The sequence below is a fragment of the Saccostrea cucullata genome, unplaced genomic scaffold, assembly GCF_032062105.1.
Source record: "Saccostrea cucullata isolate Sc308-1 unplaced genomic scaffold, CSIRO_AGI_Scuc_v1 ctg515, whole genome shotgun sequence".
Classification (NCBI taxonomy): domain Eukaryota; kingdom Metazoa; phylum Mollusca; class Bivalvia; order Ostreida; family Ostreidae; genus Saccostrea; species Saccostrea cuccullata.
The window spans coordinates 244,578-258,475 of record NW_026929059.1 but is presented as its reverse complement, the minus strand read 5'-3'; the positions used below and the strand labels follow the sequence as shown (position 1 = coordinate 258,475).

At 35.0% G+C, this 13,898-nt stretch overlaps 1 protein-coding gene across 3 annotated transcripts in view; it reads left to right on the top strand.

Moving 5' to 3' along the window:
* Nucleotides 1-13,898, top strand: part of LOC134279700 (multidrug resistance-associated protein 1-like) — a 333,553-nt gene that overhangs the window by 89,987 nt on the left and 229,668 nt on the right. For all 3 annotated transcript variants that reach the window (XM_062762127.1, XM_062762126.1, XM_062762125.1), the window contains exon 10: nucleotides 10,507-10,761. In XM_062762127.1, coding sequence (XP_062618111.1) covers nucleotides 10,507-10,761 — 255 coding nt within the window. The remainder of the gene's footprint in view (nucleotides 1-10,506; nucleotides 10,762-13,898) is intronic.

Sequence of the window (13,898 nt, the reverse complement as noted above, 5' to 3'; positions counted from 1 at the left end):
GCCACATGGACAGGAGGGTTATGACCCTTTATATAAACTTGGCCCCTTGTATCAGAAGATTTTGTATAGGTATGTATAGGGTCTTCAATATAATGGCTTGTGAAAAAAGATTTGTAAATACTTTATCCTTTTCATTGTCACGATTATGAAATTGAAATTAAAAACTTTCTTACATACTATGATTTTAGTACACTTTTAAATTGATAGTTTTGCTTTTACAGAGAATTAAGTTCAAGTGTACATCTTGTATAAAAGATCAGTAGGTTAGCAATTGCTGAGCTAATATCCACATGTGAGGCAAGATCTCAAAGATATGAATTTTTGCACAAGGAAATGTATAACCCTTCTGTGTTTGAAAAAAAACTATCTGACTTTAATTCAGTATAAAATATTCCATGATCCTGAGTCCATTAAGGTTAAATCTCTGAAAATTATAGTTTATTTGGAGTAGGACTGTTTAATACTATGCATAACTTAATATTGAATGAATATCTAAGAGGAAATGAACTTCCTGTACATATATACTTTCAAACTGACATGCTCAAACAAGAGGCCTATATATATGGGCGACAGCACTTACCTGAATCACCTTGGCCATATTTTTCATCACCATGAGATATGTAAGGACATATAAAACAAGTATAGGTAAATTAATATGTCATAGGAATGGATAAAATGTATGGCTGGACCAGGAATCGTATACAGCCCAGACAAGCCAGACATGTTTGGCCTGAAAGCTTACATCCTTTGCGATGCAGTGAATGTGTATTGCCTGAAAATGAAGCTTTACATGGGTAAACCAACTACACCACCCAGCGAGAAAGATGCCACCCATGATTTGGTGATGGACTTGCTCTGCAACCATTTTGCATGTGGTCATATACTATACTTCGATAACTACTATGCCAGTCCAACCCTATTCATGGACCTTTGGTGTCTTGGTGTAGGTGCTACTGACACAGTTCGCCCAAATCGTCCTGGGATACCAGAAGGCATAAAAGAGGTTTACTAACAATCATTAACAATATGCTCAATTTAACTGCATAACGATCAAAGTTTTAAAATTATCTTTTAGAATGCAGTATTTTAAAGAATGTGATATGAACCTTGTGTAATAATTTCATGCATCAGTGTCATTTTTTTGCCCGAAAAAGGTACATTTATACACAACAAGCAAATTCAAAGAATTGTGGTCCCCCGCTTTCGGTGTCTTTGTGGGTGAGATGTTATTTTTATGACATATTGTGTGTAATATGAACATCCTATCATATGTCATTTATTTAGAAAGTAACTCTGAAGTTGATTTTTTTGAAGGATGAAAACCCTAATCCTGACCGTTAAAAAGTTATGGCCAAAGTAAAAAGTTTTTTAAAAGTAGGTCAACTCCAAGGTCAAGATCAAAGGGTCAAAGTTGTTGATATCCAATGAAAAGTTTTCTCACAAGGATTACATATGTGAATTATGAAAGCCCTAGCCCTTACTGTTTAAAATTTATGGTCAAGGTTAAAGTTTTTTCATAAGTACATAAATCTTTAAGGTCAAGGTCAAAAGGTCAAAGTTGTTGATATCCAATGAAAGGACTTGCCACAAAGAATACATATGTAAAATATAAAAGTCCTAGTATCTACCGTTCAAAAGTTGTGACCAAAGTTTAAGTATTTTTAAAAAGTAGTTAAAACTCCAAGGTCAAGGTCAATGGGTAAAAGTTAGTGGTATCCAATGAAAGGTCTTCTCAAAAGGATCACATATGTGAAGTACAAAAGCCCTAGTCCTCACCGTTCAAAAGTTATGGTCAAGGTTAAAGTTTTTTCATAAGTACATAAATCTCCAAGGTCAAGGTCAAAATGTCAAGGTTGTTGGTATCCAATGAAATGTCTTGCCACAAGGAATACATATGTGAAATATAAAAGTCCTAGTATCTACTGTTTAAAAGTTGTAACCAAGGTTAAAGTTTTTAAAATGTAATTAAAACTCCAAGGTCAAGGTCAAAGGGCAAAAGTTATTGGTATCCAATGAAAGGTCTTCTCACAAGGATTATATATGTGAAGTACGAAAGCCTTCGTCCTTACCGTTCAAAAGTTATGGTCAAGGTTAAAGTTTTTTCATAAGTACGTAAATCTCCAAAATCAAGGTCAAAAGGTCAAGGTTGTTGTTATCCAATGAAAGGTTTTGCCACAAACAATACATATGTGAAATATGAAAGTCCTAGTACCTACTATTCAAAAGTTATGGCCAAAGTAAAAGTTTGGAATTTTTGTGTAAAAGTGGGTCAAACTCCAAGGTCAAGGTCAAAAGGTCAAATTTGGTGGTACCCAAAGAAAGGTCTTGTCACAAGGAATACACTTGTGAAATATGAAAGTCATAGCTCCACTAAATCAAAAGTTATGGGCAAGGTTAAAGTTTTTGTGACGGACAGAATGACGGACAGACGGACAGACAGACGAATGAGATTTAATGTCCCCTCGCTTTCGCGAAAGCGGGGGACAAAAAGTCCTTACATATTTGGTTATAACATGTGTTCTGGAAGACTTTCTTGCACACTCTCTATATAGCATTATACTCGAATATATCGAAATAATAAGCATCCCTTTTCTTTTAAACACATTCTCATACTTGGAAATTAGTCCTACTAAGATGTTGACCTAGGATTGATTGTTTGTTTCTTTACATCCCTTGCTTGTTTATTTACTTGACCTATGAGAAGTAACAATCTATTGAAAGGCTTTAAATTTTGATCTTTACACATCACTGGTCAGCACCATTGAACATTGATAAATGTTTATCATGCCAAATCATAAGTCGTACCTATGTGACATGAGGTCTTTTTAGGTCTCATCTGAAGTCCTGTAAGTTTCTTTTCAAAGTGCTCAAGAATAACATCAAATTCCAATATCAAAGGCTAGGTCAAATTCTTAAGCCCTAATTAAAAAAAAAATGGCATTATGAATTCACACATAGGTTCATGTACATTGTACTAACAACAGAAGTTGTAGAGTGTTTCCAAGCTTTCAGAGTACGATATAAAGCAGTGATGGAAAAGCTATTATATGTAAATTAGTGACTTAAATTAGGTGACACATAGAAATGCTTAGTATCACAAATTTCAGTTCCAGCTTGAAAGGAGAGGAGAGGTGTCAGTTGTGTCAAATGGCCCTCTAACTATAACAAAATACTTGGATGTGAAGCCTGTATACCTTATAAGTACTGTAAGCCAATCAACACCAGTTGCTACAGGAAAGTGAAACCACCAGGAGGAGGAGTTGGTTAGACCTCAGGTTGTCCATCAGTACAACAGCATGATGGGGGCTGTGGATCGCCTAGATATGGTAGTCACTGCATCAAATCTAGGGATCAAGATGATGAAGTGGTGGAAAAAAGTCATATTCCACTTGATCACCTTGTCAGTAGCCAATGCATATACACTGTACAAGGAAAATTCATCGAAAGAGAGTCAACTCACTCAGACACTTCTGAAGGAAGTTGGTCCATGAGCTCTTGGACAGCTCAGGGGGTAAATTTACACAAAATTGCTTTCAATCTGATGATGGTAAAGAGCATAGCTTAGGCCTTTCAACTGCCGCTAGGGTTCGCTGTTATGAACGATAACTCGTTGCTGAAACTTGTTTAGACCAGGTCCGAGGTATTGAACTGTTTCTACACAAGTCAGTGTTTAGCATTTCCAAAGTGTTTCTTTGCTGTCAGTAGAATGCAGTGGTTTTAAAATTTAGCAAAAACGTTAAACTTATTTACTATATAGTTGCGGACACCGTTTAATTACATTTAAGTAAAATTTTCAATTAAAATAAAAAGTGAAGTCTACCCTCCTTCTTAGTTCTAACCTAATTAAATTTTTATACTCGGTCGTTCTTCTTCATGCTAAGTAACACAAATAAGATCATTAATTGCTGCATTTACTTGTAAAAATAAATATGTTTATATAGGAAGCGAAAAAGCGCGAACATAAAAACATGACATTATATTTTCTTCTTCATAACAATCGTCAAAGAGAGTTAAAAATGTTGAATATAGTCTGTTCCCCATTCATTTGACCTTGCTATTTCAGGTAGAGTGAAGACATTCTCCTTCTTTTGGTCATCACTTTTGTGTACAAAACAATGTAAGGAACCGGTTAACCCTTTTGTGTACATAACAATACCAAGGCTGATGCAGCCTATATATAATTCCTATAAACGATAACTCATAAATCGGCACTTAACTGGTCATTTTTCACACCTGAGTTACCTGTCCTTAAAACACAACATCGAAGAAGTCAACTACAAATAATTAAACTTTTTAATGATTTAATTAAAGGTGTGCATAAGTTATTACCTTTTTTGATAATTTCATGTACCTATAAATCTATGTCTGAGATGTTTTCATCATATGTGCAACTTGAAAAATTAGTTGAAAGGCCTACATAGCTTAAAGAACTCTTCCTTTACTAAGCCAGTATATTCTGCTTCATTTCAGACATAAAAATTGCATGCATAAAATGATTTTCTTTAGAGTTTCATACCAAAGTCACTGGGAGGCCTGGAGGGAGAACAATTGAAAGGTTGATGGGCAGACACTTCCTGGGGAGAATTTGCAGAGACAGACAGAAGTCACTGAGAAGATCTTGTGTTGTGTGCTGTAAGGCCAACAGCAAGCCCAAGTTGGGAAGAAAAAGACCTGGAAGGCAAACCTCCTACCAGTGCACCCAGTGCCAAGTGGCACTTTGTGTAGAGCCATGTTTTGAACTTTATCATACAAAGTCAGACTACCTGCTTGCATACAAAAGACTTAAACCTACAGAAGTCACAAGGGAGGATGATCATGATCTAGCAATCTATGTGATATTGATACTCATCTCTGATAATTATCAATGACTTAATTTATTTATTGGCTTGTCCTTCAAATATGCAATTAATTTCATGTCCATAATCAGCATTAATTAATTTTCTTCAATGTATCAATTTGTACAGTTAAAAATTGCAGCACATTTACATTAAGCATAGTAATACTGTATACGGGGTTATTTTCGACCCGCTTTATTTTTGCCCTTTCACATTTGCAAACAATTTTGCCCCCTCTTAAATTCACCCTGTCATACTTATGTTTAAGAAATCTTACTGTATTTTTTGAATTTGCCCCGTTTTAAATTCGCCCAAAACCGAGGATAGGGCAAAAGGGGCGAAAATAAACTGGGGCAAAAATTTCTATGTATATAGTACATGTATTGAGATTTACACTTGTCTAATAATTAAAATCAAAGTACTCAGAAGTACAGAGAGCCGGGCTCATTTACAGAGTAGAATGGATTTCATGAATCATGTTTATATTCTGATGAAAAAATTATTTTAAAACTATCAATATAAATGATAAGACACTGACAGTGAGTTTTTCAATCCTAATACCACGGTCCGATTTTGACAGAATCAGAATTAATCTGGTACCGCAGCTGAATGTAAACAAACAGGTCAGTCTGGTTCCCTCTCCTGTTTTACCTCGTATGTGCATGTAGAGAACTACGGTAACACTGATTATCAAAAATCCTTACGCTAATGATCGAACTATGTTCTTTGACTTATGAAGTTTTCAAAGTCATTACTACTAATGTTTATTTTATATAGATAAAACTTCGTTTTATTTTTGTTGCTTTATTTAGCGTTTGTATTATCTCAAAAGCGGTTGAGAGTAAGAACTATATTTTTGCACGAAACTTTAAAATGGCGACTATGGGGTCAACATCCTGCCTTGAACAGGATCACATAAGCCGGCAATTGCTCTTTGAGCAATAAGCCCGGCTAAAAAATTACATCTCTCCAATAATACTTATTTTAAAAAAGGCTCAGAGAAAGACTAGTGGGGGTCATGCACAAATAAGGTTACCTCCTAAAAAAGGTTAGCATAATTAAAAATTTAATGGTAGTTCTTTTATCCTCAAGTTTAGACCATTATTTTAGTTGCCATGGTAACTGTAATACAACAATCACAAAGAAGAAAATAACATGATGGAAAAAAATGTATTACTATACCAGTTTAGTATTTTTATAACATTTGCAATGTAAGTACATGGTTCATTTTTTTAGGTTTCTAGAGTAATTGGTTTTTTGAGGTGACGTAAGTCGGCCTGGATAGCTGTTCGATAGCTTAATGGCGGACCCTTGTGATCACTACCATTTGCATTTCCTTCTTGATCTTCGCTCTTTGGGACAATTCAGTAATCTTGTTGTTAAAATATGATACCTTAGAAGGCAAGGATCTGAAACGGTTTAGAGTTATGTCCCTTTTGTTACAATGCTTTAATCAATAAATAATTGTAAATAGTCTAATTAACGGGTTATTTGATTAAATGACTTAACAACAAAGGATATTATATAAATAAAAATACGACAAAAACATAACTTTGGTTAAGATGAGCAAAGTATGCTCGGAAATTTACGGAAACGTATTCCTGCACTTATAATCATTGACATAAAAATCATATAAGTAGGCAGATGGTCAATGGCCTCGTGGTCTGAAGTTTGAAACCAAGTTGATTGCCTGACGTCACGGCGTCAGGCTGTATAAGGATTGAAAATTGCTTGATCCGAAACTACTAGATCATACCCAGAGAGCTAGATTTTGTGCAAGCTGATTTACATTGGAAATCTTTTACCTGCATTTTATAAGAAATATTTTGAGGGAAACAATGATTTTACTGATGCAAAATAATGCAGTATTTACTTTGTTTACTCTGTTTGCATGAAACAGATTATTCCATGTGATTTACCGTTTCAACGTGTCCGTGTGTCTTTTTTTCTTCATTTCTATACTACCGGAACAGTCCATTTATATTCTACGAAAGGGGTGAATCGCTCTTTTCGCGCCAAATGTCACGAGTAAGCGATCTTCGGGCCTTTTCTTGGATTGTTCTATTATATGAATGGGGGTGCTAACTTTCATGGAATTAAATAGTTTGTTATTGCCGGTAACCTCCATCTTCTAATGATTCAGAAATTCTGTCTACAAATTTTATCTTATTCCTTAAAACAACATATGAATCGTATGTATCAGAATATGGACATACAAAACAAAAGAAATGGTTTCTCTAATTTGTTTTCCCTCTGTTGGTTTATTTCAAATTTTAATGGACTAGTCGAATCACCACAAACGATCGACGCAGTTATACCAGATTCCTGACGATCTGACGAAAGAAACTACCTGTGCGAAATCTTGGATTTCTTTTCCACAAAGACCTTAATGTTGGTTTAACCTATTTCGTTCTCAAAGAATTATAGTACCCACCTTTCAGAAAAAAAGATCAATGAACACAAACTACTACTGTTTACTTCATTGGAGAAAATACTTTACTACAACATATGTGTTTAGTTATATCCATTCTCTAAAATGTTCACAATGATTGATTTGACAACAGATTTCAGAATAGGTGTAGCTTAAATTTAGATCCACGGGTAGATCAATCTACTTGCAGAAAAGTCAATCGCATCATATCGGGTCTTTTCGTCCGAGTTCGATGAACAAACTCGAATGTATCGACATCATCGGTTGTTAAAAATTTCTACATTTCCTGTTCATAGTAAAAACGGAGTTAGAAGTCCCTTCTATAGTCCCCTCTATGGTATATTTTAGGTAATATCATTACATTGAATAAACTTAACTCCATATTCCACAGATAATAGGTCTATATACATCACCCATGCTTTTATTTCAAAGTTTGTGAAAGGGGGAGGATGTCATGGCGTATAAATTAACAATACATCTGTGGTCTTCTTCCATAGATAAGGCCCGAGGAGTTGCGATTGGCAGAAAATTCACATACATTAACCATTCTGTTAACAACTCTTCAGAATGCAGCAAAGGCATCGTTCTTCTATAAGTTGAATGATTAAATATTTTTACAAGGTTCTCAAATAAAAAGACATATTTCAAACACAAAAAAAGTATTGCCTAAAAGGTTTGTCACTTCTCTTACAGATATTGATTGATTAAGTCAGGCAAGCTTTTTGAAAAGCTGTTACTTGTGGTAGTAGAAGTATTGGCAGTGACTATTGTAAGTCTACAAGTCTTTAGTGTAGCAGATATAGTTTATAACGAACGTGCTTAGCCAGTTGAGGGGTTAAGTACGAAGTGGTATTTATATAGCCAAGGGGCTATCGTATTATCAACTGGCATTTGTACAGCCAAGTGGCTAGAACTAACCGGTGGCTTTTGAATAGCCAAGTGGCTATCACGAAGAAGTATTTATTTAGCCAAGTGGCTTTGATATAGCCAAGTGCCAGGAATCTGTTTGTTGTTTAAATCATACACTATAGACAAGTGACCATTTGTATATATTGCTTAATTAACACTAGGCAAGTGTCATTTATATTTGTATATTTTGCTTCAACTTGACACTAGGCAAGTGTCTTCCGTATTTGTATATATTGTAATTCTTTTATCTGTGTATTTTGCACTTTTACTATTGTCCTTATAAGACTCGGGCATAACCAAGTACGAGCCCAAGGAGGTGGTTCGGGTCCCGCACGTTACAGATCAAATCAGATATAGGTTGCTAATATGTATATAAACAATAGCACTTGCAAGATTGATTGGAAATATTAAAACGTTAATTTTTATCAGTTCTCCAAGAAATATAGTCCTCTGATTATATATGCATGTATTGAAATCAGAATTTAAGTCACAAAACAAGATCTACAATGTATTCAATTTATTTTCCAAGCAATAAGTAGTGTTTTTATGGATTTACAAATACTAAATACAAATTTCTGAGTGGGAATAAGATATGAAGTATCCCTACGCTCTGAACTATTTTAGCGAGGGTAGAATGTAAACAACTGGCTGCAGCAGAGATCGTGTCCTACATGTATGTGTATTGAACGTCGATCGCAGGCAAGGGAGAGAACAGAACAGTATACACTAAAACAAAACAGAAGGAAGCGTTCTGCTTGAATTGAAACAAGCAATTAAATAAATTTCGGATTAACACAGAGGCATCTGAGGCCCAATAGTCCCTATTGAGCTCCAAAATTCACAGTAAATTATGACAAAAGCGAAGTTATTTTTGCACTTCACCGTAAATTATCACAAAAGCGAAGTTATTTTCACCCCTCTGTTTTTGTAATTCATTAAAAAAAATCTATTTAGAACGTAAAAATATCGTCCCGATCTTATAAATCTATTTGTTTTCCAATTTTGTCCGAATTTTCCGTTTTTTTTAGGTCACCTGAGTAACTCAAGTGACCTATTGCTATGCGTTTTCGTCCGTCGTTGGGTGTCGTGTGTTAACATTTGAACATTTTCAGCTTCTTCTCTGAAACTACTGAACCAATTTCAACCAAATTTTGTATACAGCATCTATGGGTGAAGGGGAAAAAAATTTTGAATTTTATTTTCCCCGCCCTCCTGGGGCCTGAGGGGTGGGGCCAAAACCACTAAAATTTTTGCAATCTTTAAAAATCTTCTTCTTTACTCATGGACAAGCAGGCAAATTGTTGACATGAATGTAATGAAGATTGAGTCCTCTACCCAAATTGTGAAATTCATGGCCCCAGGGTCAGGGGTTCAAGTGCTAGGGTGGGGCTATATAGAGTATATAGTGAAAATGCATTATTTCTTTGAAAATCTTCTCTGCTCCTGGGTATAAAGTAAACTAACTAAGTACATAGTAATGATGAGCAAGAGTGCCTCTTCCAGAATTGTGAATTTTATGGCCCCAGGATCAAGGGTTCTGATGTTATGGCGGGGCTCTATTGATTATATAGTGAAAATGCATTAATTCTTCAAAAATCTTCTTCTCTGCTCCTGGGTATTAAATAAAGTAACTAAGTACATAGTTATGATGAGCAAGTGTGCCTCTTTCAAAATTGTGAATTTCATGGCCCCTGTGTCAGAGGTTTTGCCATTTGGTGTAAAGGGGGGGGGGGTCTTTTGATTATATAGTAAAGATATATTAATTCTTTGAAAATTCTTTTCCTTTGCTACTGGGTATTATGCTAATGATCCATGTATATATATTTATGATGAAAAAATGTGCATCTAGCACAAATGGTTAATTTCATACCCCTGGGTCGAAGGTATCGGGGGGGGGGGGGGGGGGGGGGTTACATAGTCTGAAAATAAATTAATGCTTTGAAATCTGCTCATTGGTATTAATCAACCATTTATGATAAAATAAAATTTATGATAAAATTTCCAAAATTTTGAAATGTGTGGCTCCAGGGTCAGAGGTTCCTTCCTTTGGGGTGGGGTGCACAACTGGTTATAAAGGTTATAAAGTGGAAGTGCATTTTCTCTTTGTTACTCTGATCTACCTCTGGGTATTAAGTAAATAGCGTAAGCATGCCAAGTTTATAATTATGATAAGCAATGGTGCCTCTTTCAAAATTGTGAATTTCATGGCCTCTGGTTTAAAACACAAACCAAATTCATTTCTTGGAAAGTTGTTACATGAATCTCAGGTGACCTACAAGACACGTTGGCCTCTTGTTTATTTTAACATTTTTTTTTCTATCTTTATTGTAGATGTTGCGACTATCAAATGCCTCTAAACGGTCATCAACAGTTGGGGAGATTGTAAATCTTATGTCTGTAGATGCACAAAGATTTATGGACCTTATGACTTATATTCACACCATCTGGTCAGGACCATTCCAGATAATTGTGGCATTATACTTTTTGTACATGGAGCTTGGTCCCAGTATATTTGCTGGATTTGGAGTAATGATTATTTTAATTCCGATCAATGCATTAATCGCCAAAAAGACGAGAGATTTGCAGGTAAATTATTTTAGACTGTTTAAATGATCACTCAGAGTTTAGTCAATCTAGTGAAATTGTTGGCCCAACCCCTGCGAAATGATCAAGAATAATTCTTCAACTTTTAAGAAAAGTTCATGAATTATATTCTTGAATCTGCTCATGAATTGTTCATGAAGATCCCATGAAGTTAAAACTGGACACTCATGATTTCAAGGATTTTATTCATGAAACTAAGTTCAAGAATATTCAAGAATAGTTTGTTGTTCATGAAGAAATTTGGATTTTTTAATTGCCTGCAAAATGATCAAGAATAATTCTTGAACTTTCAAGGAAAGTTCATAAATTATACTCTTGAACTTTCAAGAAAAGTTCATGAATTATATTAATAAATTCAATGCATTTTCATGAACTATTCATGAATAATTTGTAAAAGTTATTTAGGAATGTTCATGAATTATTCATGAATGTTCTTGCTTCTTTGTAAACAAAAATGTAACAAGTCATGCAAAATGAAAAACTGTAAAAGAAGATATTTTATAATATAGCATCTTGAAAGATTTCACAGACTTTTTGTTTTCCAATCATGGTAACAAAATCTTTGTTCAAGTAAACAACTCTGATAAGTGATAACGAAAAAAATGAATTACGTAGTTCATTCCTGGTAAAATTATGAAAAATTTCAATTCAAACATGACTCTTTGCAGAATCCTTAACCTTACTTGGTCAAAAGGAGAGCGGGTTCCTTACTCAGCATATTTCAAAGTGTGTTTTCATGCCTAAAATAGAATAATTTTTAATCCAAGTCTGGTAGAAGAGTGTGTTCAGCAATTAGGGCATCAGCTAAAAAGGCTTTCAAGGATTTTGAGCAGAGGTGGTGAATTAAAAAATTCTTATTGGCTTTTTTTCACCGTGCATAACCCCACATATGGGGGCACGGAATGGTGCCACCCGGGGGCATACATGTTAACCTACTGTGATGAAAAATAGGGAGATTCAGACGTCAAAAGCGGAAGCATTGCGCGCGCGTTGTTTTACGCTAGGATTTATAAAGATAATATATATATTTCATGTAATATACAATGCATGTATGGCCTTAAATAAAAACTGCAATAATTAAATATTAACTGCAAAGAAGTAGACAAAAACACCTTCAAATAATTATTTTTCATGCTTATCATTTTGCTTTGATTCACTGGCTGTTTACTTAGCCTTTTAAAGAGTGATCTTTGCTGATATAGCCTAGAAGCAATAATTCTGAATGTTCTTTCAGTTGTAAAACACAACAAATGATGACATGGTTTAATCTAGATCTAAAACTAGTTCCTATCTTTCGTTAAATAAATAGATTTCCCACGATCGGATGAACGAAAATGAAAGTAGAGATGTGCCCCATGGCTTGGTCAATCGAGTGATTTCTATTGACTTTATTGATAAAATTGTGAGCTCCAGTGCTTTTGTAGACGATGTCAAGCGTTTTCATCCAATTCTAAAATGTTTTATCTCCTTTTTTATGGCAGTAATGTTGAAAATTTATCGTAACCAATGTAATCACTGGTAATCTTGTGCTGTTGTCATTGTCAAATACATGCTTTGAAATTTACGTATACATCGGTACAAAAAAAACGTTTGTTTGCTTCCAGGTCAAATCACGCGATATATCTAACGAGATTTTATGACGAGTGGCTTCCAAAATGGATACCCAAGCGAACCAAAAATACTTCAGACGGAACCTTTGTAGAAAAGCGGTAGATTTACGAATAAAATCGGTAGGCGGGAGATGGAATGAAAAAGCGGTAGACTCCCGCCTAAATCGGTAGAGTTAACATGTATGCCCAGGGGTGAGGAATTAGAAGCGGAATTTTCAATGTTCGTTGACCTGATTAGCTTTCCTACAGTGATTGAGATGAAAATAATCCTAAATTCACTTACGGCGGAACACAGTGATATCCCAGCTTACTGTTACTGGTTTCCCAGCTCGGAATTCGTCCTAGAAATACATGAACACTTCTGCAATATCTGGCAAGAGCATGTGGGAATGCAAATTTGACCGTTTCTTTGTGAAAATTGGTGCCTTATATATCACTCAGCTTCATTTGACTTGTGTGGGGGACTTCTAGATATGATTTTGCTCCAGACACTCTAATGTTTCAGAGAATTTCACCTCAAATAAAGGGGACAGACTTCAATATAAGTATGTGGCACTCGGGGGTGAAGATTTTAGTGGAGGCTGGGGGAAGGAATAAATCTCTAACTAGTGGAAAGGAATTGTTTCTATAAAAATTATATTGATTATACAAACATTGAATTGCTACAATAAATTTTTTAACTCTCTCAAAATTTCATAAACCTTTTCCCTGAATAAGTCTGCTTTAGCGCATATTTAAACTGTTTACTAGACATCTATTTGTATCATTCGATATAATTTAATTTTAGTTGAAACACATTTGGTTGGATAAAAGATTTAATTTATATTGCATCACATAACTTGGCTACGTCACAATGAGCTACGACAAAAACGTTTACACTCCGCTCCTGAAAAATAATCTTTGTCTTCTATGATCTTTCATAAGCTAAATCTCATAATAATGTGAACTTCAAACAATATGTATTTCGGAGTTGAAATTACTTGATTTTTGGATCATTCATTCACTCTTCGCTTTGAAAACAGCTCATGTGGATTGAAAATGAATTTCGATCTGCAATTTCAATCGGATGTTTTCCCCACGTCCGGGTCGAATTGTACCCGCCCATTTCATTGTCTATCACTGAATGTTTTAATTGCCAGTTAATGTTCCGCGGTCGTAAGATTCATTCCTTAAATATACTTTAAGGTATACAATTCTTTTACAGTAAATAGAACTTGAGCAATAGTTAAGAGTGCATATTACATATATACTACTTGTTAGTCCGTTATTTATACACTGAATTGACGAGGGATTTTCCAGTTCATGACAAGGGGCATACGGTGGATGTGACCGGTCGGCAGGGGATGCTCACTCCTCCATGGTACCTGATCCCACCTCTGATGTTTAGCAGGTCCGTGTTTGCTCTGCTCCTGTTTTATGAACTTTTGATCTTGAATACTGTTCATTATCTCCATTTGTTCCATGTATATTCCCCATTTTAAAAAGTGAGCTATCTCCCCTCAAAATCGG